This window comes from Antennarius striatus, chromosome 1 (genome assembly GCF_040054535.1).
Source record: "Antennarius striatus isolate MH-2024 chromosome 1, ASM4005453v1, whole genome shotgun sequence".
In the NCBI taxonomy this organism is placed as follows: Eukaryota; Metazoa; Chordata; class Actinopteri; order Lophiiformes; family Antennariidae; genus Antennarius; species Antennarius striatus.
The window spans coordinates 6281540-6309112 of NC_090776.1; the positions used below are offsets into that span (position 1 = coordinate 6281540).

The following is a 27573-nucleotide window of genomic DNA, read 5'->3' on the forward strand; positions in this document are numbered from 1 at the left end:
TATATTCTCAGTCTTTATTATCAAAAATACAATGATAAAGTAGTGAGAGAAGAAAGTCTAATGTTCTAAAAATAAATAAACAAAGCAAGCAAGTCACACAGCTGTGTAAAACAATTCCATGCAGACATTGATTATAAAACATGAGCAAAAACAAATTAGGACCAACGTATATTCTCATTCTACTTCTGTTTAAATATACTCAGCTGATGTTGTTGTGTTTTGCTTTAAACTGTCAGTTAATTCAAAGGGACAGGGAGTAAATAAGACCAGAGCCAAAATTAAATATAAAACATTTTTGTCTTTTTTTTAACAAGGTCATTCAAAAATAGATTTTCTCCTTTTAAAAATGTCAGTTTTAATGTTTGGTAGTATTCTTCTACAATATTTACATACTTCAAATACAGTACCAAGTTCTTGAGCTCATTATTATATAAAATGACTTGAAATAAAAGGGCTTTTTCACATTCTTTCATATTCAGATTTGCCACTATGGAAAATATAGTGATATGTTCAAAGTGAATGGCACAGACGTGCTGTCACGCTTGTATGGTCTACTACCTTTATCTATAAACTCAGATCGCTGCCTGTAATGACCCAGTTCGCTGAAATGCATTCATCCTAGCCAGTAAAACGGGTGCATTTTACAGTCATTCACTTAAATTTCAAATAGTTTGAAATGTGGTGCTAGTTTTTTCAAAAAATCCAACTGGCAGCTTAAAATCAAGAATTGATTCTAGTAAGTACTTAGTCCAGTAGTTGAAAGATTTATTGTAAATAAATCATTTAAAAATAATGAAGTAAACTGTTTTACTGTACAATATATTGTAACTGTAACATATCTCTACAATAGCAGGAACACTAGCACTGTATTTTACCTCCAATTAATACACAATTTTAATGCAAGGCGTTGCACTCGACTCATCAGCCAGTCCCATTGGGATAGGAATAAAGCACAGGATGGGGCAAACAGTTAATCTCTTTTTTCACAGAAGCAGCAGAACCACAGAGCTATTTCCATACTAGATGTGTATATCATCCTTCACTATCGCTGGATGAAGTACAGCGGCAGCACCGGTTAACTCTTTAGTCAAGGTGACTGGTATTCCGAAAGTGATGTCAGTACACAGCAGTGGCCAGTAAATTTGGATGTGGTGCAATGAACAGAAGCTGGAAATGGACAGATGGATTAACACATCTTGTTTGGTCTTTTCACAGGGTTTGTTGACAAAATATATATATTACCAGTGATGTGCGGTCAGGGGAGGCAGATGAGGCACAGCCTCAAAAATGAAAAATGGAAGAAATAAATTAAATGGTTATATTTATCCAATGATGAGTATTATAAAGTTATTTTATATTCAACATCGCCAATTTTAGGTTATTCTTACTCAAAATTTCTGAATTTTCACATTTAATGCTGAAATACTGAGAAAAGAGGCACCAGCCAGCCGAGACTCACCATGGATTGCGGCAATGGTTGGACTAGCTGTGCTGATATACTATAGTGAGACCGTAATGCTATCTCTCTATATGTTGCTATTAAAATGTTCTAACACATTTGCTCAATGAACTAAATTTCCATAATTTAGCATATGTATATAATGTACAGTGTTTTTTGTCAACAACTACATGAGTGTAACGTCTCTCTTAAGTTGAGTGGTCCGGAAACTGCTGTGACAAGGCACTACGTGAGGCACGATGATGTCGTGCCTCATTGGTAGGGGGTGCTGGTAATCCTAGGAATTCGGCCAAGGAGTCTTCTTCCTCGGCCGTAGAAGAAGTGACAGCAAACTACAGCCATTCATTTGTTTTCCGCTCACCTGGCCTTACTATATAAGTAAACATAGCATATAAACAAACATGTAGGTAACAACATAACGTATTTTTTAATCAAATGTGCTTATTTGTGTGTTAGTTTGCAAGTGTAAATAATCCTAATAATTCTGCTCTAACCCACTCACAGTTGATAATTGAATGGTGAATAAACTGCACTGTAGGTTCATATGTTTGTATATCTAATTATGATGAGATCAGTGCCTCACCAGCCGTGAACCTCACCGCATGTCACTGCATATTACATTCATCGTCAACTGCTTCATCCGCTGTGGCAGGTTGCGGGGAGCTGGAGCCTATCCCAGCTGAGGGCGTGAGGCGGGGGTAACTCCAGGCACTCAGAGACAAAACAAACACACACGCACACACTCATACCTACAGTCAATTTGGGACCGGCCAATTAACCTGAAGCCCATGTTTTTTGGAGGTCGAAGATGGAGAAGTCAAAGAGAACCCACCCAGACAGGGAGAAAACATGCAAACTCCACACAGAGAAGGATGCGAACCCGGAAGTGCCTTGCTGTGTGGCAACAGCGCTATCCACTGCGCCGCCTGACATATTACATATATTCTTAAATTTATAAGGTAATTAATTCTATAACTATGTGGCCTACAAAACGCTGGTGTTAAACTAAGAGCTGGCAACTCTTGGTTTAAGGTACTGTTGCATTCAATGCTTATACTGGATAGAGTTGAAGTTAAAATGAGTTAAAGGAACTACTGCAGTAAATGGAACGTCATTCATGAGCTCTAGCAAATGTGTATGAATTGTTGTTTTTGATAAATCATCAGCGAAACTGTTACCTCTGGACGATTCTGTATTTTACCTGCACCTGTGGATCAGTGTCAATGAACTCACATTAGTGATGGTCACACCACGACCAAATGTCAAAAGCATGAAAGCACTGATGAAAAAAAAAAAGTTTTTGAGGAGGAATAACTATTACTTGGTCAAATTCATAGATAATCCCCATATGGCACAAATCGGAGTGCTGGTGTGTTTCTTCAGTACAATACTCATTTAAATTTATGTCACGCCGGTCAAACGGGAAGGACAGAGGTCTCACTCTTTTTAATTCATACATACAGTATAACTGTCTTCTTTAATTTGGCCCCTTAAAGTATAAATTAAAATCCAGAACATAATTACTTGCTGTGACAATGAGAACTCCAAACCAGGTAACGGGTCTCTGAGAGAAATTTGGTTTTACCCACTACCCTACGCCTGTACTGAGACACAACTTAAAGCTGTTGTGTCAGGCAAGAGAGGGCATAAATTATGGATATGTCATTTAACTGAATTTCCTCAGCCAGATGAAACATAAAAACGGCATGCTGATGAGTGAACTGTTCTGCATGTATTACGATGTTTGCTTTTCACAGCTCGACATCCATGATCGTCTAAGATGTTGGAGCTCAGCGTTTATTCTTTCTGCATGAAAAATAACTTGAACACAGTGAAACAATCAAACACTGCCATCATGAAATTGAAAAAATGTTAACCATCATTACAGTATTCCAAGTTTTTCCATTGCAGTGAATACCAGCTCCGTCATTGCCTCCAGTCCATGCGACAATTTCATATCACAGCTCAGCTGTCCTCATTTCAGGCATGATAGTCCAAGGTGACAGTTCTTTCAGTCTGACACTTAAAATGTGGCATTTAAAAACACTGTAAAGATTATTATAAAAATCCTAACATATACATATATAAAAGAACCGTACCTTTGTTGTTAACTCTTTAAATCAACCTGACAGCGCAAGTGAAAGCAGGCATGTCCGTTTTAAAATAACAGATTTTTAAAAATTGAGACACCCTTCACCAAGAAGAAAAGTTGACCTGAAGGCAACTTCCCTTTTCATCATTCTGTTTGTCAACATGCCCTAGACCAACATCTCTGTCACCAGCAGACTACAATCGAATCCATCACCAGTGTCCACTTTGGTCTGGCCACCCTCTACTCCTTTGAGAATATAGTTCCTCCCATGAAGAAACTTATTTACATAGGAGGAACTATACAAAAACACATACAAAAAAACCCACCAAAACATCATGAACATTTGCCTCCTTAAATTGGCATAACAGAAAATAGCATGTGTTAAAAACTAATGAACACTAAATTATGTTCAAACTGTGATGCATGTCTTTTAGGCGCTGCAGAGTTTGAACTTATTCCAATTTGACCAGGCTAGCGTTTTAACTGTGTCTAATTTAATAAATTAAAAATTACAGTAGCAATATAATAGATGCCTAGTGGTCAATACATGAAATGAACTGGAAAATATTTGGTTCGTTTCTGATGAGGAACTGTGTGGTTTCATGAGGTATTAACTGTATATGAAGAGAGAAAAGAAGTCAGACTTGGGTGAGAGCTCTGGTTGGTTCTTTCTTGTTTCATAGACTTATGTCATTAATGAAAAATTACAAATATTAACTGGATACAAACTTTTTTACAAATTTTTGATGTCACTCATATAGTCTTTTCATGAGTTTTCACGACAGCTATTGGAGTGTTGTCACTGGACAATAATTAATGCGGCCAAACCAACAAAAACTGTCTGAACATTTGTGTGAAATAACCAACTGTGGGACAGCATTACTTGGAGGTAAAAAAAAAACACAATGAAATACTTTGATGGGAGATCATTGAAATAGCAGGTCAACTTTGAAAGGAAAAAGAGGGACGGACAGGTCTCACTCTGCTTTTTGGAGTCCTGAATGCGATCCTAGCTGCTGTTCCTCCTTGTTAAGGATGATGCTGATGATGTCTCCCTCATGCTCCTTCATGTGCTCCATCAGCCGTTCTTTACTGGTGGATTCAAAGCCACAGATACAGCAGCAGAACAAGAGCACACAGTATTCCATGCCGGGACCTGGGACAGGTGCGTGGCTAGTGCGTGGCATACTTTGGAACTGAGACTGCTTTGCAAGGTACTTCCCCTGAGGGTTTGAAGATTCAGTGAGCACACCACTGGGATGGTCCGTCAGGTCAGGGGAGTGGCCCACAGCCAGCCCGGCTGCAGCTGCTGACGTCGACATGTGTGTCAGCAGCGTTTGCTTTGAGTCTTCCTTGTGGGTTGCAGTATGACGCTCTGCCACCGGATCAACAACTGTGAACACTTTCTGTGGAGCACTGGAAGAAACATTCAAACAAAATCAACAAGAAAAAGACCAAGACTGGCTAAGTAATAGAACTGGATTGGGAACGGCTCACTGAGGAAAATGCTATGTGCTGCTGACATTTGAAACATCTGTATCATCTCCAGCTTGTTACCAAAGATGATGGAAAGATTTCAACACTAGAGGGCAGCAGGGCAACAATCATATTTGGGTGCTCTGCTAATTTAAAAATAACCTGCATTTGATCACATTTCTAATAATTTTAGTTTGATTAAAAAAAAAATCTTCAGTGTAATATTGTAATATCAGTATCCTTGACAGTCAGTACTCTGCCCAATGATAACATATTTAATTTTAGGCTTCTTCAAAATACAGCAGTAACTGTTTCTTTCACTGAAAGAGTTATCCCAATATCAGGAGAAAATAATGCATTATGCAGCTTTAGGTAAAGCTCTTGACAAAATATTTCAAACTATTTTCCAGGTGCTATGTATACTGCCAGTAAATGAAATAATATTATTTCCAAACATACAAATGAAAAGTGAACTCTGGAGTTGAAGCGTTTACCGGCTGCTCTGTGAGATGGCCTCATTAATGGCTTTGTTAACTTGCTCATAATTGTAGTTCTGGTCTCCGGCATGCTTCCACATGTGAGATTTGAGTGATGGAGGATGGCTGCACACATAGCCACACAGAGAACACCTGGAGAAGTGGGGATAAGAGTGGATCAAGCCCAGGAAGACTTAATGTGCATACCACATGAAAGCAGATGCATGATAAAACGGGGCGGCATGGTGGCGCAGTGGGTAACGCTGTAGCTGCACAGCAAGGCGGTTCTGGGTTCGAGTACCGCTCTGTGCGGAGTTTGCATGTTCTCCCCGTGTCTGCGTGGGTTCTTTCCGGGTTCTCAGGCTTCCTTCTGCCACCAAAAACATGCACTTCAGTGAATTTGCCAGTCCCAAATTGCCCGTAGGTATAACTGTGTGTGTTTGTATTTGTCTTTGTATTTGTGTGGCTCCACAGTGCACTGGTGTCGGGCCCAGGTTGTCCCCTGCCTCACACCCCCAGTTGGCTGGGATGCACTTACAGCACCCCGCGATCCACGATAGTGGATGAAGCGTATTTAGAAGATGAATGCATAAATGAATGACTAATGAATGTAGGAGAAAACCAAGCTCTCAACAATTCTGCTGGTATTCACATTAAAACATTTCACTCAGAAGCTGCGATGCTGGTGCAGCAAGCTTCCACATGTATACTCAGATTCTGTTACTTACAGATTTAAGCTGAGACAATGCAGTTACCTCCCTAACATGGACTGCAGGATGCATGGACACTTCATCAGCACCCTAGAGATGTGGCGACTTTTCTGAATAAAGCAGCTTTACATGCATCCATCATTTTCATGCCCTTTAGCACAGATTCTAGAGAGCCCAATCATCAGCTCAACTTTGGTTTTCCTCCCTCTCCACATGTGTAGCCATGGCTCATGGTGTGGACTGATTTCGCCGCATTGATTACGCCTCACTCAGAGGTGTTGGAGATTGTCGAGGATTTTCGTTTGCCTCAGACTTTAATAGAATTCTCTTGTTTGCTTGAACATCCTATATTCACTCCCATTTCACTTCTCTGCCCACCAAAATAGTGCAATCCCATGTCTCAAGTCTTCCGGTTGTGGTGACAGGGGTTCAAATAATATCACAGACAGATTCCTCCTTCCCCAGAGATACAGTGGACAATCTCATGTTATCTAATATCCCTCACCTGTACTGCTCTAGGAGCTCCATGGCTTGGTTTTCCTGAGGATGCTTCCTCATGTGGCTCTTCAAACTGTTCATGTTGGTTGTGGCAAAATCGCAACTGCAACACCTGGTAGGTGAAGTTAGGAGATGAGAAACGAGATAAAATGAAAAAAGTGAAATAGAAGAGCAGACAGTAAGATGTCTTTTTAATGATAATAATAATAATAATATTAGATTTATATAACACTTTTCTAGACACTCAAGAGATTCTGTACGGTGGATCCACAATTCATTCACTCCTCATACATATGACTACTTCCAGTATTCTTATGGACTCAAACTGATCCATGATCCCTGGTATGCGATAAATAGAGCCAACACCATAGTAGGAGAAACATCTCTATATCATGATGCTAGCACCAGCATGCTTCATTGTCTTCACAGAGTACTGTGGATTGAATTCAGTGTTTGCTGGTTTGCAGGACTGTCTGTGGCCCTTAGACCCCAAAAGAACAATCTGACTTTCATCCCATTTTAACAATGGGACTTTGCGGTGGCTTCCTACTTGTAGTTTGGCTTTTACACACGTTGTCAGATTGTTATAGTACTCAGAGACCACCAAAGATTTTCCTCTGATCCTCCTGGATCTGATCACTGGCTGAGTCCTTGCCATTTTGGTATGCTCCGAACCATTTGAGTATTTCTTTTTCTTTTTCTTTCACGCCTTCCTAGTTTTGGCTGCCATTTAAAAGTGTTTGATATAATTTTAGTTGAAGACCTATCATTTTTTGTACTTCTTTATAGGTTTTCCCCTACTTTAACTTCAATTTAAAAACGCTCTTCTTCTCTTGAACCCATTTTACTCTGTTTTTTAAGGATAAATGCACAGTCAGCATATATAGCATCAGTTGCTTTGATCTCTTAATAAGGGCCACCTGTTTTTTTCACATACTGATGTCACTAATTGAACTGAGCACTGCTATTTTTTTGAACACACCCCTTTTGGTTAATGATTTTGTTTGCCAAAATTTGCAGCATGCTCCTCATTCCTGTTGTGTCTGTTGGATGTCTATACCTTCACTAAACCTTCTAGAAGCTTACTTGCGGTGCATGAGTTGAAATTCTAACAACAACAGTGGTTTATCTTGCTAGTGATGTGGGACTAATGTCATTTTGAACACAACTGTATGTAGCCACAGCTACCCTGCTGCAGACTGACGGAAAACGCGGAAACCAAACCACGCCAACGGCCTCCATAACCACTATCAAAATACTCATGCACATTCACACAACAGTGAGTTCCAAACTCTAGGCAAGGGCAGTACCGTGTCTTGTCCGTGTGGGAGCTTGAATCAAATCGCTAATCCTACGACCATTGGACATACTTGCTCTACCAAATTATTCACTACTGCTTGTTGTGTATTCAAACCATTTACAGCAGGCCAGCAAGGAAATTACCACGTTCTGCTGTGTTGGTACATTGGGTCTTTCTGTCATGTTTAATGTGCACAGCAGTTGCAATCAAGCAGTGGTGGGCAATGAAATCCTTAAATTTAAAGTTCTCTTGAACATTAATATGTATGAAGAAATAAGAGAAATGGAGGAAAATATAGAAATTCAGATATAAAGTAGCGCATGAGCTACCACATAGGGAAAAAACACATTACAGTGGAAAATAAAACTAATGACATTTATAAGACTGTCACTCTAATTGTGCTACCATCAAGGAGTATGGATATGAATCTACAACAATATGCTTCAATCTAAAAAAGCAGAGACCACCACCATAACAAAACACCCTTCACATCTGTCTGACTTGTCTGTCAGATACTCCAAACCTTCAGGTATTCATTTTTTATAATTAGGGACATTGTTAAAATCTTACTGGGGACCTTCATGAATCTGTACCAAAATATGGGCTTGTTCCTGGCCCATTCCCCTCAAACCAAGTCCTTTAACAAATTTTCCCCGAAGTTCTTACCTTATCCTGAAACTATTAAAATCAGTTGGAAGTCCTTTGAGATATACCATCTTGCCAAAAGTATTCCCTAACCTGAACTTCAGTGGCATCCCATTCTTAAACCATGGGATTTAATTTCAATCCACCTTTTTCATCTATAACAGCTTCAATTCCCATAGGAAGGATTTCCACAAGATTTAGGAGTGTGTTTATGGTAATTTTTTACCGTTTAGCTAGAAAGGCAATTGTGGGGTCAGGCATTAATGCAGGACGAGAAGGCTCCGCAAAATTCTCCACTTTAATTCATTCCAAATGTGTTCCATCAGGCTGAAGTCAGAATTATGTGCGGATCAATCATGTTTAAAATGACACGTGTTCATCCATGTTTTTATGATCCTTACTTTGTGCAAATGATGAACACTCATTTTGAAACAGCATTTCAGTGATGTGGGGCTGAACACTAAGAGAGTTGTCCCTGTAACAATCAGTTACAGGGACAGCTCCGTTTTGCACCATTTACAGTCTTGTTTGTGGCAGGAGGACTGGATCAATGTCAGCATGAGGCCAACTGGTGTCACATCCTCCTGTTATACTATATAAATAAAACTACCAGAATTATTTTTTTCCCTCTATTTTTTGCTTCTTCTAGGAATAATATGTTTAAACCTTTAATAAAATGGGGTGTAGGTACAGTGCCTTTGCTAAAGTATTGGCCCCCCAAAAACCTGTTGATATTTTGCCATATTTCAGGCTTCAAACTTAAAGATAACAAACTGAAAATATTTACCAAGAGTCAACAACATGTGAGACACAATTGTGAAGTGGAACCAAACTAATTCAACATTTTATATTGTGTTTATAAATAAAAAAAACAAAAGTAGGATGTGCAAATGTGAGACCAAATGACACACAGGTGCACTCTGTCATTGTTAGCCATTTAGGTCAACATTGGATCATTCAAAGTCATCAGGGAACTTCTGGAGTCAGTTAGCTGAGCTGAGAGAACAGGGGGACAATATTTTTGCACGTCCTATTTTTCAGTTTATTTGTAAACACAATATAAAATCTTGAATAAATGTGGTTCCACATCACAATTCTGTCTCACATGGTGAGTCTTGAAAAATATTTTCAAATCGTTATCTTTAAGTTTGAAGTCTGAAATGTCAAAAGATTCTTGGGGGGGGGATACTGTATGTCAGGTGGGGACTGAGGCCATGTCTGCACGTAGCCGGGTCTTTTTGAAACGCATCTTTTTTTCTTTTTTTCCGAGTGGGTAATGAGGTCCATCCACAAGTGAAGGAGTTTAAGTATCTTGGGGTCCTGTTAACAAGTGAGGGAACAATGGAGCGTGAGATTGGACGGAGAATTGGGGAAGCAGGAGCGGTGTTGCAGTTGCTTTACCGCACTGTTGTCACAAAGAGTGAGCTAAGCTGAGAGGCGAAGCTCTCCATCTACCGTTCAATCTTTGTCCCTACCCTCACCTATGGTCATGAGCGATGGGTCATGACCGAAAGAACGAGATCGCGGATACAAGCAGCTGAAATGGGCTTTCTCAGGCGTATAGCTAGTGTCTCCCTTAGAGATAGGGTGAGAAACACTGCTGTTCACGAGGAGCTCAGAGTAGAGCCACTGCTCCTTCGCGTGGAAAGGAGTCAGTTGAGGTGGTTTGGGCATCTGGTGCGGATGCCTCCGGGACACCTCCCTAGGGAGGTGTTTCTGGCACGTCCAGCTGGGAGGAGACCTCGGGGCAGACCCAGGACCAGGTGGAGGGATTATATCTCAACGCTGGCCTGGGAACGCCTTGGGATCCCCCAGTCAGAGCTGGTGGATGTGACTGGGAAAAGGGAAGTTTGGGGCTCCCTGTTGAAGCTGCTGCCCCCGCGACCCGACTAGGGATAAGCGGTGGAAGATGGATGGATGGATTTTTCTTCACTCCGCATAGAAAAAAATGTGTTCACATGACACCTTTTAAAAAAAAAATCTTTGTCCACATGTGACCGCATAAGTGCGTTGATCAACACATTTATAAGCAGAACAACTCCATAACAATGGAAGAGAGGCAGATTCTCATGCCATTCCTCCCACCAACCAGCAACGTGTCCCAAAATAGCCGACTTTCGTCTGTGCTCAAAGTGCAGCAGCAGCACTTGGGCTGCAACAACAAGATGGCTAAAAATTACTGAACAATTGTTGCCACCCACATGGTTTTAACTATGTCCATTTGCTACATCCCGCTTCAAAGCGGTGATGTATTATAATTGTAATTATCAGTGTTCATCCATCCGTTTGTTAGTCCACCAAATATCTTTGCAACCGTTGCAGATAAAAAGATTTAACAAAAAGCGCATTACTCGGGCGGCAAAGGGGACGAAAATGAGATGATGACCTTGAGAAAAAATAGGTCAAGGTCAAATTTCAACTTTTGTACACTCAGGAACCAGATAAGAAAGAGGAGGGAGAAGACCAGTGTGAGTAAGACCATAGATCAGAGCTAGTGCTTTGATCTACCTATGCTATGATTTACCCTGATCTATGAAAGTATGTCAGGGTAATATTTTGAATTCAGAGACTGCAACATCCCACGACTTACCCTAACCTACCCTGAAAGTAGGTCAGGGTAAAATTTTGAATCGGGGTGTCGCGGGATGTTGTAGTCTCTGACTGCCTTGGTTCTAGTTAGTACGAATAAACACGGGACAGCAGTTGACGTCACAGCAGTTTTTGTCGCAGCGAGATGAAAAACCTCGATACAGCCGTCTACACAAAAATGCATACCCGACATTTTCGAAAAACTTTTTCAAAAACCTCCGTTTTTGTCCCGGATATACAGTACAGACCAAAAGTTTGGACACACCTTCCCATTCAATGCGTTTCCTTTCTTTTCATGACTATTGACATTGTAGATTCACACTAAAGGCATCAAAACTATTAATTAATACATGTGGAAATATGTACTTAACAAAAAAGTGTAAAACGACTGAAAATACACCTTATATTCTAGTTTCTTCAAAGTAGCCAACTTTTGCTCTGCTTACTGCTTTGCACACATTCTGCATTCTCTTGATGAGCTTCAAGAGGTAGTCACCTGAAACTGTTTCCACTTTACAGGTGTGCCCTGTCAGGTGTAATAAATTGGATTTCTTGCCTTATAAATGGGGTTGGGACCATCAGTTGTGTTGTGCAGAAGTCAGGTGGATACACAGCTGATAGTCCTACTGAATAGACTGTTAGAATTTGTATTATGGTAAGAAAAAAGCAGCCAAGTAAAGAAGAACGAGTGGCCATCATTACTTTAAGAAATGAAGGTCAGTCAGTCCGAAAAATTGGGAAAACTTCCCAAGCGTTCCCAAGTGCAGTCGCAAAAACCATCAAGCGCTACAAAGAAAGTGGCTCACATGAGGACCGCCCCAGGAAAGGAAGACCAAGAGTCACCTCTACTGCGGAGGACAAGTTCATCCGAGTCACCAGCCTCAGAAATCGCAGGTTAACAGCAGCTCAGATTATAGACCAGGTCAATGCCACACAGAGTTCTAGCAGCAGACACATCTCTAGAACAACTGTTTAGAGGAGACGGTGTGAATCAGGCCTTCATGGTAGAATAGCTGCTAGGAAACCACTGCTAAGGACAGGCAACAAGCAGAAGAGACTTGTGTGGTCTAAAGAACACAAGGAATGGACATTAGACCAGTGTAAATATGTACTTTGGTCTGATGAGTCCAAATTGGAGATCTTTGGTTCCAACCACCGTGTCTTTGTGCGACGCAGAAAAGGTGAACGGATGGACTCTACATGCCTGGTTACCACCGTGAAGCATGGAGGAGGAAGTGTGATGGTGCTTTGCTGATGACACCAATGGGGATTTGTTCAAAATTGAGGGCATACTGAATCAGCATGGCTACCACAGCATCTTACAGCGGCATGCTATTCCATCCGGTTTGCGTTTAGTTGGACCATCATTTATTTTTTAACGGGACAATGACCCCAAACACACCTCCAGGCTGTGTAAGGGCTATTTGACCAAGAAGGAGAGTGATGGGGTGCTGCGCCAGATGACCTGGCCTCCACAGTCACAGGACCTGAACCCAAACGAGATGGTTTGGGGTGAGCTGGACCGCAGAGTGAAGGCAAAAGGGCCAACAAGTGCTAAGCATCTCTGGGAACTCCTTCAGGACTGTTGGAAGACCATTTCCGGTGACTACCTCTCGAAGCTCATCAAGAGAATGCCAAGAGTGTGCGAAGCAGTAATCAGAGCAAAAGGTGGCTACTTTGAAGAACCTAGAATATAAGACATATTTTCTGTTGATTCACACTTTCCTGTTAAGTATATAATTCCACATGTGTTAATTCATAGTTTTGATGACTCCAGTGTGAATCTACAATTTTCATAGTCATAAAAATAAAGAAAACTCTTTGAATGAGAAGGTGTGTCCAAACTTTTGGTCTGTACTGTATGTGTTGATGTGTGGACGAAAAAATGTTTTCAAAAAGACATGTGGACAGGGCCTGAAGGCTTACATCAGCTGACGGTCTTTATATGCATATTCAATACATCTGAAAGCAGAAATTTACCGAGGACAAGGTGCAAACTGAGCTTAAATTCAAGCGTGTTTACATTAACAACTTGTTAATGTAAGTAACCCAGCTGTTATTACTCTGTGCGGAATTAAAGAATTAAAAACAATACATTTAAATCCAAAAAGTTTTATTTCAAATACTGTAAATTTAACTAGGCATAAGTGATTACTCAAATAATTGAAAAACTCAATTCCTACAAATTCTTGAGGCAAATCACTTAAAATGCTTTTAAATCGCATGAACTGTATTTCTGTGTTACAACACACTTGATTCCATTTGTGCTGTGATTCTGTGGTCACAAGGTGCCAACTGCAAAGTCAGTCATGGAGGAGAAAGAAATGTATTGTCAAACAGAATTAGTATCTTCTAATAGCACATTATTATATCGTAAGAGAGCATAGTCAATCCAGCGTATAGTATACCTTAACTGAAGGCATCCAGTTGTCGTCCTTCAATCCACACAGTGGGCACAATGTGACTCCAACAATACATTGACAGTAGCATATAACAAATAACTGTTTCGTGCTTGAGATTGAAGGTAGTTAATTAATGGTTGGTTAAAAATGTAAATCAGTGAGGTTGCAAAAATTCCTTCGACAATTAATGGTCATAATACTCAACAAAATTATTTATTATTAAAATAACTGATTACTGCAGCCCCAGTTGTAACACATGCAGACCTTACTCTTTGATTGTGATATTATATTCATAAGGGATTAGTCTTTTAATGCTGTGTTGCTGAAAATGGGTAGAGCCACACTACATAAATTTCAATGACAAGACCGTATGTACATGTTGACTTTCGATTTTAAGTCACGCACCAAAAGTATGTGGACTCAACTGCAATAACACTTCAGCTTATTTCAACACATGTCACATTACTTTTTTTTTTACTTTACTGATCCCCAGAGGAAATTCTTCTCCTGACCATCCTTGAAGAGCTGTGGCATACCCTAACACACCCAGGGAGCAAAATGGGATTAAGTATCTAAATCTACAATACATTAATGTAGACTGAAGTGACTTGAACCACCAACCTTCCAATAAGTGGATGCTGGAACTTTGGCCAAGATTTTCTTTCTTTAGGCATGCAAAACCGCAGTGATGATAGTGCAAGTTTGAAAGTTCTTCTTTACCCCTATATGCATTGGTTAAGTTAAATATTAATCAATATTTGCTTTCTTTGCTTTTACCACTGGCAAACAGCATGATTAATAGTTCTTGGTACATTAATTGGATGATATACTGAGGGGTTGTGGGTAGCGCTGACGCCGCTTAACCGTAGGTGTGACTGTGTTTGTGCATGCTTTTTTGCGTGTCTGTGTGGCTCTGCGGTGCACTGGCGTTGCGCCCGAAGTTTCCCCCGCCTCACACCCTAAGTCAGCAGTGACAGAAATGGATGTTTCCACAGCTGAACAGCATTGTGTTGGGATATACTGCCAGCAGAGGCTGGTCCTGGGAACCAGAACAGAGAATAAGATAAACTCTTTTTGTAGTTGGTTAGCACAATCTGTTGAAAACAGAAAGCTACTCAGCCCAAAAAATTCCATTCACTTATATCCAGTGCAACAATATTACCTAACCAGTAATTTATTCTGAACTTCTAATATGAAAGAAGGCGCCACATGAGAAGCATTACAATCAGTCCCAGACATTGGTGAGCAATTCTGAAATCTAGAGAAAGCTTCATTACAGCTTCATTATATATAAATGTCACGACATAATTACTGTGACTACCATTATCATAATCAGGCAGCCAGAGAATGCAACATCCTGCGACTTATCCTGACCTACTTTCTAGGGCAGGTCGGGGTCAAAGCTTCAGGATAGGTCGAAGCTATGCACTAGCTTTGACCATAGATCAAAGCTAGTGCATAGGTAGATCAAAGCACTTGCTTTGATCTATGGTGTTACACTGGCCTTCTCCCCTGTCTTTCTATCTTACCCAATTCCTGAGTGTACATAAGTTGAAATTTGACCTTGACCTAGTTTTCTCAAGGTCAAGGTCATCATGTCGCTTTCATCTCCTTTGCCGCCTGAGTAATGTGCTTTTTGTTTCATCTTTCTATCTGCAACGGTTGCAAAGATATTTGGTGGACTAACAAATGGACGGACACACAAACAATACATCACCGATTTGAAGCGGGATGTAATAATTAAAAGTAATAGAGCCATAAAATAATAGGGGGACTGCTTTTAAGCTTTGAAGTTACCATGTTAAAAAAATACCTCAAAGCAACAACTCAGCATTGTGTAATAGAAATAAGTGGATTTATATCTTCAGTACAAGGAGCTACATATCGACCTACATTGACTGCAGGTGTGAATATGACTGGTTGTTGTTGGTTTGTCTGTATGTCCCTGTAATGACCTGGTGATTTGTCCAGAACACTGGCCACTTCCAGTTCAAATTCAGCTGGTAGAGGCTTCAGGATAACCCAAACTCTAAAGCTGCAGAGTGCATCTACAGTACATCTGTTCAAGCTTCTGCACCTTACCCCCACCCACAAAACTTAAAAAGCTAAAGTAAAATGACCTCTGGAGTAGCGAAGCCATTTTAAAGTTTGTGTTTTGAAGAGGTACATTTGAACATTTCCTTAATAACTTACCTATAAGGCTTATCGGCGTTATGAATCCGCCGATGGTTCCTCACCCCAACATACGTAGAGCTGGTATAGTCACACACATCACACTTATACATCTTCTGCACACAACATTCTGTGAAATAGGAAAACAATTAGAAAGACATTGTGAGGGAAGGTCATTGGTGTCAATTTGTCATTTTTATATCCATCTGCCCTTTTTTAGGATGTATAGTAGACAAAGCCTTTAAACCTGTCTTACCTTCACTTGTTACTCCTTCAGTTTCCTCCACCATGTTCACTGTTTCAGTGACTGGTGTCAGGGCTGCAATGTCACTGCTGAGGCTATGGCGCTCTCTTTCATGGTTTCTTAGTTGACTCTAGTATGGATGCAAAAAGAAATGTATGGTAGCTGACATTCAAAACGGATAAATTACAGTTATACCTCAGTTTACATTATTCCCAATTATATGTTACTTTTCAAAAAAAAAACAAAAACACGGAAAATAATTAACTTTACATCATTTTACTTGTTTTACAAATAATAGTAATCCCTGTATTTGTTTTATACCGTTAAAAAAGGTTTTTATTTTATCATTGACTAATAAATAAAGCGTCCATGGCGTATGGTAAACATCAGTAAGTTATACTTGTAAACTGAGGATTTTTTTCTGCACCTTCATTTTTTGCAGTTAATGCGTTCCAGGAACCACATGCAATTGAGGAATCCACGATCGAGATCGCGATCCGTTTCTCTTATTCTTCTCCTTTCAGCTTTTCCCTTCAGGGGTCACCACAGCAAATCAATTGAAATGTCTTATGCATCCTCTTTTCTCACACAAACTACCTTCATGTCCTCTTTCGCTACATCCATAAACCTACTCTTTGGTCTTCCTCTAGGCCTCCTGCCTGGCAGTTCAAAACTCAGCATCCTTCTACCAATATATTCACTATCTCTCCACTGGACATGTCCAAACCATCTCAGTCTGGCCTCTCTGACTTTATCTCCAAAACCACTAACATGTGCTGTGCCTCTGATGTACTCATTCCTGATCCTATTTTACCTTGGTTACCTTCTTTCATTTTAGTTGAAACTCTTCTATCACACATCACCTAACACTTTTCTCCACCCGTTCCATCCTGCCTGTACACGCAGCAAGAAGAAGAACCCTCCCCATACTGATATTAAACCACCTTCTATGTGTATTACCTTTTCCCACACTTATCAACTGTTTAAAGCATTTTGTGTCTCACTAAAGTGTAAGAGTGATGGAACACAGCACACTTCCGGATGTCGACAGCCAATACAATGCACGTACAGTATCAAGTGACTGCCTACTAAAAATCCGCGATGAGGTGGGGTCGCAATCTTGGATGCGCAAATGTGCGAGGGCGCACTATCAAAAAAAATTTGTTTGGAAGCTTAAAATAGATTTGCATTAATCATATATGACTGAAAATGCATTCATGAATACAGTACAGAACTAGGAATCGCTGTTTTTCAGTTCAGCCTGGAGACAAGTTGATTCAACATAAGCCATTTTTCGAATTAAGTCAACGTGGAGCTGTTATACATCAGAAAATAGATGGTTTTACCTCCATCCATTTTGTGTGTACATGTAGACACGGGTCACACACACTAACGTCACAGCGGTATATATACATATATACAGGTCCTGAAACAAACACACATGGGAGAGATGTAGAGCAGTGGGCAGCTCCTTCTGGGTTGCCCTAATGAGCAACTTGTTAGGGGACAGGGGCACCTCAGCAGTACTCAGGAAGTGAGCTGGCACCTTTTCCCTGCCAGTTCACACTCTGAACCTTCTGGTCCAAATGGGCCTTGAAAAAACCAGCTCCTGGTCCCCAGCTCAAGACTTAGTGGACTGAGTTACTGCTGCCCCATTATGTGCCTGATGGAACACGTAACGCTTAATTGAATTCTGTCACGCAGTCTGTGGGGTGTTGTGGACAGAACTTAACCTGATATGAAAGATGAGAGTTACCCTATACAGTCATTAAAAAAAAGCACTGACTGAGAAGTAGGGAACTGAGGAATGTGTGACATGTATGGTGGTTACGAACTTGTGTTGTTAGTTACATGACGCCTACCCTTATAAAGAGAAACTAGTTGGTATAATGCATAACTATGAAGAAAAAACTTATCAGCCTCCTATAGAAAATGAAAACAATTTCTAAAAATGACAGAAAACAAATACTGTAGTGTCATAAAAAGACAAGTGTTAAAATTTGTATGTATGACACATTTTCAAAAAGTATTGTTATAATTAATCTGTGTAAGCCATGAGTATACTTCTCATACAAGTTTGATGATAACTGGAAACTGTTCCCTGTTCTCTACTTAGAAGTAGTAGATTTGCTACAACCTGATCCTCTTCAGTCTTAGTTCATAACATCTAATAAATTGTGTGACAGTGATCCGAGTGGTTAAGTAGGAATACTTACCGTAGTTGTCTTTCTCTTCCCATTACATCATTATTAAATACATGCAAAATAGAATTCTGCAACTATTTATGATCATACAAATAACACAGATGATTAGTTATTTCTTGGTCACACTGAAGAACATGAAGCTCATCCAAAGTATTAAAGTTTTGTTAAATTCCCTACCTGCAGCAGAATGACAATCGCCACACCCGTCATATCAAACATCTATCTGGCATGTGCAAGTATTTCAGTTGCAAGAAATAATGTTGTTGTTAATTGTTACTTTGTGAAAACACCCTTAGCTTTTACATAAATACACCAATTCAGATTTTGTTTTAAAATATGTTAGAAAATTAATCCAGCTTTAATTACAACTGTATGATTCCAGATGCTGGAGTGTGAAGGAAGCAGTATCACCTGACGAAACCAGCTAGTGGCCTTCCAGAGTTATACTTACTCAGAAACAGATAAGTGGCCCTGCAAAGGTGGCACTTCCACCTATAACAGTGGTGATGTGTTTGGCTAGTTCAGATTCCAACAGAGGGATTCCGAACAGGGTAAAACCAAAACTTGGCATGTGAGCATTGATGTCTTCTTACCTTGTAGTGGAAGGCATCTGAGCAGAGCTTGCACTGGTACGTCCTGGTCTTGCAATGGTGGATCATATGACTCTCAAGATCCTTACTGTCTGAAGCAATGTGCTCACAGATTGGACACTGATATGGCTGCCTCTGCCGGTGCACGCGTAGGTGCTGTTTAATGTAGCCCTTGTTGCCACTGCTGTAGCGACAAAGACGGCATTGGTATGGCCGCTCACTGTCAGGGATGTAGTCTACCAAGCCACCATCAGCAGAGGCCACCAACCTGTCCATTCCTGGTATGCTGCACATGTAACTGCCAGATCCATTACCTGTGACCATGCTGGCCATGGATCCATTTTGGAGCTGTGCATTGTCCCGAAGCTCTTTCAAGATATCCTCATCGGAAGCATTCTGGTCTGACCGCTCTCGGAGTCTTTCAATGACTGTGAGGAGTGACAGGCTGATGCCAGCTTTAGCAGCAGGGCCATCCTCATCTCCATCCATCAGACCCCATGAACCTAAATCTTCCGACCTGTCCTTGCTACAATGCTCCAAGTCCAATAAAGCTACCCTTGACGGAGTGTCAGAAGTCTTTGGTCCAGCTGTAGTACCATCTACAAATTTCTGGCTCATGTTTTGGATCTGTGACTGAGTTGTAGTGGTGTTCAGACCAACCTTAGTGCTTGAGGTGGGAAGCTCAGGGGTCCTCATAGGCATAGTTACCAAAGCTTCTGCAGCCAGAGAGTGCAGACGTAGAGACTCAGAATGTGTCCTCTTTCGACCAACCGGGGGAGTATTTTCATCACGTGGAGAGTCACAGCTTAAAGGAATTGACAATTTAATATTTGCCCCTACTGGGTGACCATTAGTAGACCTAGTGGCACTGGAGTCAGGGACCTCATGGTGTGGCTCTTCGTCTTTTGCACCTTTGTCTCTATCCATGTCTGGGTTGAGAATGAGTGGGTTAGTCACAATGGTTGAATCCTCAGCTGAAGGAAGGCGCTCTACAATCACGTTGATATGACCAGCACTGTTAGGGCTGCTGTTGATAATCTTCTGAGCGGATGATAGTAAGCTGTCTGTGATAGAGTTATTAACATGGTGACTATCAATATCCACCTGTGCTTCTGTCGTCACTTGCACCTCCACCATAGTCTCGTCAGAGGTCAGGTCTTTAATAGAGTACACATTTTCCTCCTTTACATCAGAGGTTTTTGGAATCTCATTGAGATTGAAATCTGATTGGGGCAACGCATCCTGATTGTTGTCAACTGCCATTGGAGGAGAAAAAAGCTCAAGCTTGAAGGCAGGAGATAAAGAATTTAAACTTTTATCTCCAAGAGCATTAGAAAGAACTTGTTTCTTACTTGTTCTTCTAGTATTGACAGAAGCCTTAGCCTCCTTTTTTGTTGGGGTCTCATTGTCATCCTCAAAAATGGGGTAAGAGCAGTCAACCAGACCGGCGTGCTTCCAGGCATGGGTCTTGAGCATTCGCTGCTGGCTGCAAACATAGCTGCAAATGAGACAGCGGTACAACCCATACTCCTCATAGCTATACCATTTATTTTTCTGTGGTAATTCACTGGAACCACCCACTGAGCTTTTGATCATACTGGAACCTATGGTATCACTACTCCCAGTCCAGTCTTCATCCTGCCTCCTTAAAACCTTTTTGGTGTCCTCATCACTGGTTTCTGATTGAGTGGAATTCATCTTCAGGTTGTCACTACTGTTGAAGTGCAATCGAACATGTGCCTCCAACTGCCCCTGGTCTCTAGAGGCAAAACGACACTCTGAACACATGAGAATGAGGTCAGTGTGCTGCTCATTGTGTTGCTTTAAGTGCTCTTTCAGCAAAGGCAGAGTATAGGATAGATAGGGACAGAGGCTACACTGATAGCATGTCACGGTCCGCTTGTGGATGCTGTTGTTAGTGTTTCTGGCTACCTCATTTCCAGAGATGTCATTACTGCTGTTATCGTCACCTGACACTGGTGAAAAAAGAGCATCGTCAGTCATGCTGACATTCTCTAAATTTCCTTGCTCTTCACACTTGCTCTTAATTCTCTTATTGGGAAAGCTGTCTCTGCTCCCCCTCATCCCCTCCTTAACTTTTACGGGTGTAGCTGAAGAAACCTGCTGAATTGCTCTTCTTTCAATGGCCAAGGCACAGTGATGGGGTTGCTTGTCTACAATTTTGCTGAGCTTCTCAATGACCTGGATGAGGGAATCTGCAGCTTGTTTTTGCTGAAAGCTCTCAGAGGTATCCTTCTCTACCACTTGCTGTGTTTGGGTTTGAGAGAGGGATCCCAATGCTAATGACGTGGAGAAGGATGAGGCAGTGGAGGAGTTTGAGATGAGCGCAGCGACATTGTTAATCTCATCCATGACCTAGGAGACAGCAGGGAACAAGCAAATGAGAGCGTGAACTGGTTGCCATACAGTGTGCTAGATTTATCTAAGGTGATTCAAAGGAGTACAGTATATTTTAAAAGCAACTTTATACCCTTAGCCATGACCTTACATTAGTCAACAGTAAAGTTTCTGCTCTACAGTTCACCGTCTACATACTGTATATCAATTTTTCTAAATGTCTGGATTCTCTTTTGTTTTTCATTTCTTTTGTTTTTCATTGGTATACATGATAATGTTCATAGTGCTTGATTTAAACTGCCTATCAGGCCAAACAAGATTAGAAATCACAATTTATGTCAGGAATTTTCCCTTGATAAATTTGTTGAACAATTATCACTTAAAAAAAAAAGTAGTGAAATTCATCACCTCTCATTGAGACATTCTTGCTCATGCCAATTAGAGTCAATACTTTCTAAACCATGCACATAGCCTTTTCCTGAAAAATGCATGTTCACATTCAGTCAAGTGTCTTTAACCTTATGTATGCAAAGGTATGTTTTCTTTTTTACAGTAATGATTATGTATAGTATTTTGTATTAAAAGCTAATCGTTGTAGTTTTTCACCTCATGTATTTTACCTGAATACACGTAACGGACATCACTGGAAATGCTACTTCTGGTTCTACACTGCCATTAGCATGTGGTCACCCTTTAGAACAACTGCACAATGTTTCATAAACCATTCAAGCCCCAATGCATATTAGCGTTATTGACAGTGTTCTATTAATCAGATGTTGCAAATTAATAAATTACACAAAAACAGTTTCAATCAGCAGATCAATGCGGCGGATATTACGGGTGCTTTCCCCAAATATGACACAAAATTATTTTTTTACTGGGTACTGTTCTCTCAAAATGACTCAAACCTCAATGATGAGGCTTTGTAGTACTTTCCAAAGAGCCCACTGCCAGCATGATGCATATCCAGACACTGGCTTCTGGTGAAGAATCTTAGTAAGTTTTGTCAAAGTAAAACCTTAAAAAGGTAATGACCTCATTACACTGCTCCCGTGTGATTTGATCATTACAAACTGCTGCTGAATTATATATTTGGTCGAAGAATGTGATGCTGAAAATTCTTCTTAAAAAGTAACTGGCAGGTCAGTGTTGGACTTTGATACATGTCCATTAACATATTCCCTCTTTATATTAGAGTGCTCAATGAATAGATTAATTGAGAAGGACAGCTACTCCAATGACAACCATTGTAAGTTTGATTGCTCGGCTCGTTTTTGATAAGCTTTTCCACTGCTGATGGAAACACAAACCTTCCTACAGATGCACCATGTGTATCTGTTTACAAACCATGCTTGATGGAAATTAAGACATGTGGCTGAAGCCCCTCCTCGTTGTCCCTTTCTAACCATAACTCAAGTTCCTATGTTTTATTACTTTTGCATTTGTATGACTCTATCGCTACAATACTATAAACACGAGGAAAAAAAGTTTATCACATAGGATTACGGACTATGATTAAAACACTCGACCACTGCTGACCTCGGTACAATTCATGGCACGTCTTGTATGGGAAGCATACGAACATTTAGTTCCTAAATACCGTAACCAACTTCAAATGTATCACTTGATATGGAAGATAAAGAAAAACCTTCTGTTGGATATTTTATGTCTTTATCTGAGACTGAATGTGACTGTGATTACACACTATCGAGTGCTTTCTCCAGTGTCAGATGAGCACCTGCTAAACCAGGGTCTAAAAATATTTCATTACTACCCTTCCCTCTGTAGAATAAACTTAAAAACACTGGAACGTTGCCTTCGACTACCTTACTGGCTAATGTTAAGTGACATACTGGCCCTGCTACAACACGAGAGATTCTCACACAGAAACAAATAGGAGTGAAATGTGGCGAGACCCTAAGTGCTAGCTTCGTAGTTAGCTACCAGACATGCTGCCTGCTCTTCAAACACAGAAACACGAGTCTGACAGTTAGCAGGTCTTTGCAAGGGCATTTTAACCTTTCAGTTAATAAGTGACAGGCGAGCTCCGGGTTGTTTTTTAATGAAAACATACTCACTGACGCAAAACGGTTCGACGCTCTTTGTCCCCAACACATAAAACTGCTTTGTTTTAATTGTTAGCTATAAAATAGTGCCCCCCCTCTTTTACACATTGCAAAATGGCGAGGATGGAACATCGGTCACATGACTTGGAATTTGGGTCAGGTGACCACCGTGGAACGACGTTGACAAGTAGCTATATGCTGCTTTTGTGCACTCTCGTTATTGTTTTCAGCGATTATATAAAATGTCCAATATCACAATACAGAATGGAACAAATACAAAATGCGTCATGAACCAAAACAAAATAATTTACCGCTAAAGAGCTTTTATTTTTGTTGTTGATAGTTTTCTTTTTGCTAGGATGGAGTTCATTTGTTTGAATTATGAAAAATATCATAAGCAAACCACTATATAATAAGTAACTATTTAACAGTGACAAATCAATAAGAATGATTAAATTAGTGATATCAGAAACGCATAAAGTCTGAATATCATCTATGCGAAATTATTATTAATTTTATTATCATTATTATTATCATCATCATACTATTATTATTATTATTTTTTATTTTTTTTTATTTGACATACTGATATTTTACTAAAAGGTCATCTTATTCATATATGGAAGGAGTATCAGCACTTTTTATCTGAAGAACACTGTCATCTAGTGGTACACCACTGTTGGTGCAGTTCAACCCGCGTTGGCACCGTCGAATTTCCAGAATACACATTTGTATGCAGTATTGTATTTCCAAAGAAGCACGTTCACTTATCTGTATTAGTTTAGAGTATAAATTACACTGCCTACATAACTACAGAAACAGGAAATTATCTCTGAATCAGTAGTTTCTGAGTTAAAAGACAGTGGTTTATATGAACACTTAATTAACTTGGTACTGCATTATGGATTCCCAGTAACATTAGTTGACCATGAAATTGTTTTTCAGAGACTGATCTTGTTATTAAATTATTGTTTATGGTTCGGATTATTTTATTAGTTCAGGCAAAGTTATTTTAAGTTTCAGAGTTGTTTCTGCAAGTATTATAACCCTGACTTCTTGTTGGCTTGGGCGTTGTTTGCTGTAAAGCGATTTGAAATGTCTTCAGATGTGATTAAGCGCTATATAAATAAAAGTTGATTGATTGACTTCTTCAGCACTTTCAGGCTGAATTTAGCTGTTTTTCAAAGAGGCAAAGGTTGGCATAGAACGCTTGCATGTGCATAAAGTTGTGGCACAAGCTGGTCTTTGTCCTGTAGGCTCTTGTTTAGTGTGTTAACATGATCAATCAGATCAACAGGAAATACCAGATCTGCTGCCCATTGACGATCATTTACTGTAGTTCAAGAACAGGTAAATCTTTCTCTTTCAAAAAGTGGTTAATTCCTTGTCGTAAACATATTACAAGGAATTAACCACTTTTTGAAAGAGAAAGATTTACCTGTTCATGAACTACAGTAAATGATCGTCAATGGGCAGCAGACCTGGTATTTCCTGTTGATCTTATTGATCATCTTAACACACTAAGCAAGAGCCTACAAGAGGACACAAGCCAGTGTCTTATTGTGCCGGTCCCAAGCCCGGATAAATACAGAGGGTTGCGTCAGGAAAGGCATCCGGCGTAAAACGTTTGCCAAATCAAAGATGCGAATCAAACCTGACTTCCATACCGGATCGGTCGAGGCCCAGGTTAACAACGACCGCCATCGGCGCTGTTGACTTACAAGGCGCTGGTGGAAATTGGAGTACTGTTGGTCAAAGAAGCAGAGGAGGAAAGTGTGTTCGCACGAAGAGAGAGAAGAGGAACACCAAGAGTATTGGACTGAGAGTAAGGACTTTGAATGTTGGATCTATGACAGGAAAAAGTAGAGAGTTGGTTGACATGATACAGAGGAGGAAGGTAGACATACTGTGTGTCCAGGAGACCATGTGGAAAGGTAGCAAGGCTAGAAGTTTAGGAGCAGGGTTCAAGTTGTTCTATCATGGTGTAAATGGGAAGAGAAATGGAGTAGGAGTTATCTTGACTGATGAGTTTGTTGGGAATGTCCTGGAGGTAAAAAGAGTGTCGGATAGAGCGATTAGTCTGAAGCTAGAAATAGAAGGTGTGATGTTCAATGTTGTTAGTGGGTATGCTCCACAGGTAGGATGTGAGCTGGAGGAGACGGAATTCTGGCTGGACTTTCATGAAGTGATGCAGAGCATACCTAGAAGTGAGAGAGTTGTCATTGGTGCAGACTTCTATGGACATGTTGGTGCAGGAAAAAGGTGATGAGGAGGTGATGGGCAAGTTTGGTATCCAGGAGAGGAACACAGAAGGACAGATGGTAGTTAACTTTGCAAAAAGGATGGAAATGACTATAGTAAATACTTTCTTCCAGAAAAGGAAGGGACATAGGGTGACCGATAACAGTGGTGGTAGGAGCACAAAGGTAGACTACATCTTGTGTAGACGGTGTAACCTGAAGGAGATCAGTGACTGCAAAGTAGTGGTAGGCGAGAGTGTAGCCAAACAGCATAGGATGGTGGTGTGCAGGATGACTCTGGTGGTGAGGAAGATGAAGAGGGCAAAGGCAGAGCAGAAGACCAAATAGTGGAAGCTAAAAAGAAAGTCTTGCATGACTTCTAGGAAGGAGTTAAGACAGACTCTGGGAGGCCAGGAGATGCTTCCAGATGACTGGAAAACTACAGCTAATGTGATCAGGGAGACAGGTTGGAGAGTACTTGGTGTGTCATCTGGAAAGAAAGTAGATAAGGAGACTTGGTGATGGAATGAGGAGGTACAGGAGTGTATACAGAGAAAGAGGTTAGCTAAGAAGAAGTGGGACACTGAGAGGACTGAGGAGAGTAGACAGGAGTACAGGGAGATGCAGCGCAAGGTGAAGGTAGAGATAGCAAAGGCCAAACAAGGGGCTTATGATGACTTGTATGCTAGGTTGGACAGTAAGGAGGGAGAGACTGATCTATACAGGTTGGCAAGACAGAGAGACAGAGATGGGAAGGACGTGCAGCAGGTTAGGGGGATTAAGGATAGGTAAGGAAGCCTATTGACAGGTGCCAGTAGTGTGATGGGAAGATGGAAAGAGTACTTTGAAGAGTTGATGAATGTGGAAAATGAGAGAGAACAAAGACTAGAAGAGGTGACTGTTGTGGACCAGGATGTAGCAAAGATCAGTCAGGACGAAGTGAGGAGGGCACTGAAGAGGATGAAGAGTGGAAAGGCAGTCGGTCCTGATGATATACCTGTAGAGGTTTGGAAGTGTCTAGGAGAGGTGGCAGTAGAGTTTCTGACTGGGTTGTTCAACAGGATCTTAGATAGTGAGAAGATGCCTGATGAATGGAGGAGAAGTGTGCTGGTGCCCATTTTTAAGAACAAGGGAGATGTGCAGAGTTGTGGCTCCCTACAGAGGAATAAAGTGAGCATTTGTGAGCAGTAGTATGGTTTCATGCCAAAAAAGAGTACTACAGATGCAGTATTTGCTTTGAGGATGTTGATAGAGAAGTAAAGAGAAGGCCAGAGGGAGCAGCATTGTGTTTTTGTAGATCTGGAGAAAGCTTATGACAGGGTACCCAGAGAGGAACTGTGGTATTGTATGAGAAAGTCTGGAGTGTCAGAGAAGAATGTTAGAGCGGTGCAGGACATGTATGAGGACTGTAAGACAATGGTGAGGTGTTCTGTAGGTGTAACAGAGGAGTTCAAGGTGGAGGTGGGACTGCATCAGGGATTAGCTCTGAGCCCCTTCTTGTACAGGCAGGATGGAGGAAAGTGTCAGGTGTGATGTGTGATAGAAGAGTTTCAGCTAAAATGAAAGGAAAGGTGTACAAAACTGGTGAGACCAGCAATGTTGTTTGGTCTAGAGACAGTGTCACTGAGAAAAAAACTGGAGGCAGAGCTGGAGGTAGCAGAGATGAAGATGCTGAGGTTCTCTCTGGGAGTGACCAGGAAGGATAGGATCAGGAATGAGTACATCAGAGGGACAGCACATGTTAGAGGTTTTGGAGACAAAGAGGCCAGACTGATATGGTTTGAACATGTCCAGAGGAGAGATAGTGAATATATTGGCAAAAGGATGCTGAGTATTGAACTGCCAGGTAGCAGGCCTAGAGGAAGACCAAAGAGGAGGTTTATGGATGTAATGAGGGTGGACATGAAGGTAGTTGGTGTGAGAGAAGAGGATGCAAAGGACAGGGTTAGATGGAGGCAATTGATTCGCGGTGGAAACCCCAGAAGGGAAAAGCCAAAAGGAAAAGAAGAAGATTTAGATGATGTTGTGGTCCATTCGGGTAGCTGGGAAGAA

The 27573-nt window shown here is 40.8% G+C and overlaps 1 protein-coding gene across 2 annotated transcripts; it reads right to left on the reverse strand.

Moving 5' to 3' along the window:
• znf507 (zinc finger protein 507) lies at nucleotides 1-23385 on the reverse strand. Of its 2 annotated transcripts, XM_068318205.1 has the most exons (8): nucleotides 23294-23385; nucleotides 18861-21233; nucleotides 16076-16193; nucleotides 15841-15949; nucleotides 6719-6823; nucleotides 5522-5656; nucleotides 4533-4967; nucleotides 1-3475 (listed from the first exon to the last, which is right to left on the reverse strand). In XM_068318205.1, exons 1-8 carry the CDS (start codon nucleotides 23330-23332, stop codon nucleotides 3418-3420), a joined length of 3372 nt encoding a protein of 1123 aa, XP_068174306.1. In that variant the 5' UTR covers nucleotides 23333-23385; the 3' UTR covers nucleotides 1-3417. The 2 variants fall into 2 exon arrangements, with proteins under 2 accessions (XP_068174306.1, XP_068174314.1); XM_068318213.1 differs by lacking the exons at nucleotides 1-3475; nucleotides 4533-4967; nucleotides 5522-5656; nucleotides 6719-6823 and adding an exon at nucleotides 13383-14686.
• Between the last annotated feature and the right edge of the window lie 4188 nt (nucleotides 23386-27573).

Excerpts from the sequence above, each read along its gene's own strand:
- znf507 (XM_068318205.1), bottom strand. The coding sequence starts at position 23,332 with ATGTGTTGGGGACAAAGAGCGTCGAACCGTTTTGCGTCA. Across the intron at positions 15,950-16,075 it reads TGAAGGAGTAACAAGTGAAG|AATGTTGTGTGCAGAAGATG; the intron begins GTAAGACAGGTT and ends CCTATTTCACAG. Across the intron at positions 6,824-15,840 it reads AACGCCGATAAGCCTTATAG|GTGTTGCAGTTGCGATTTTG; the intron begins GTAAGTTATTAA and ends TTCACCTACCAG.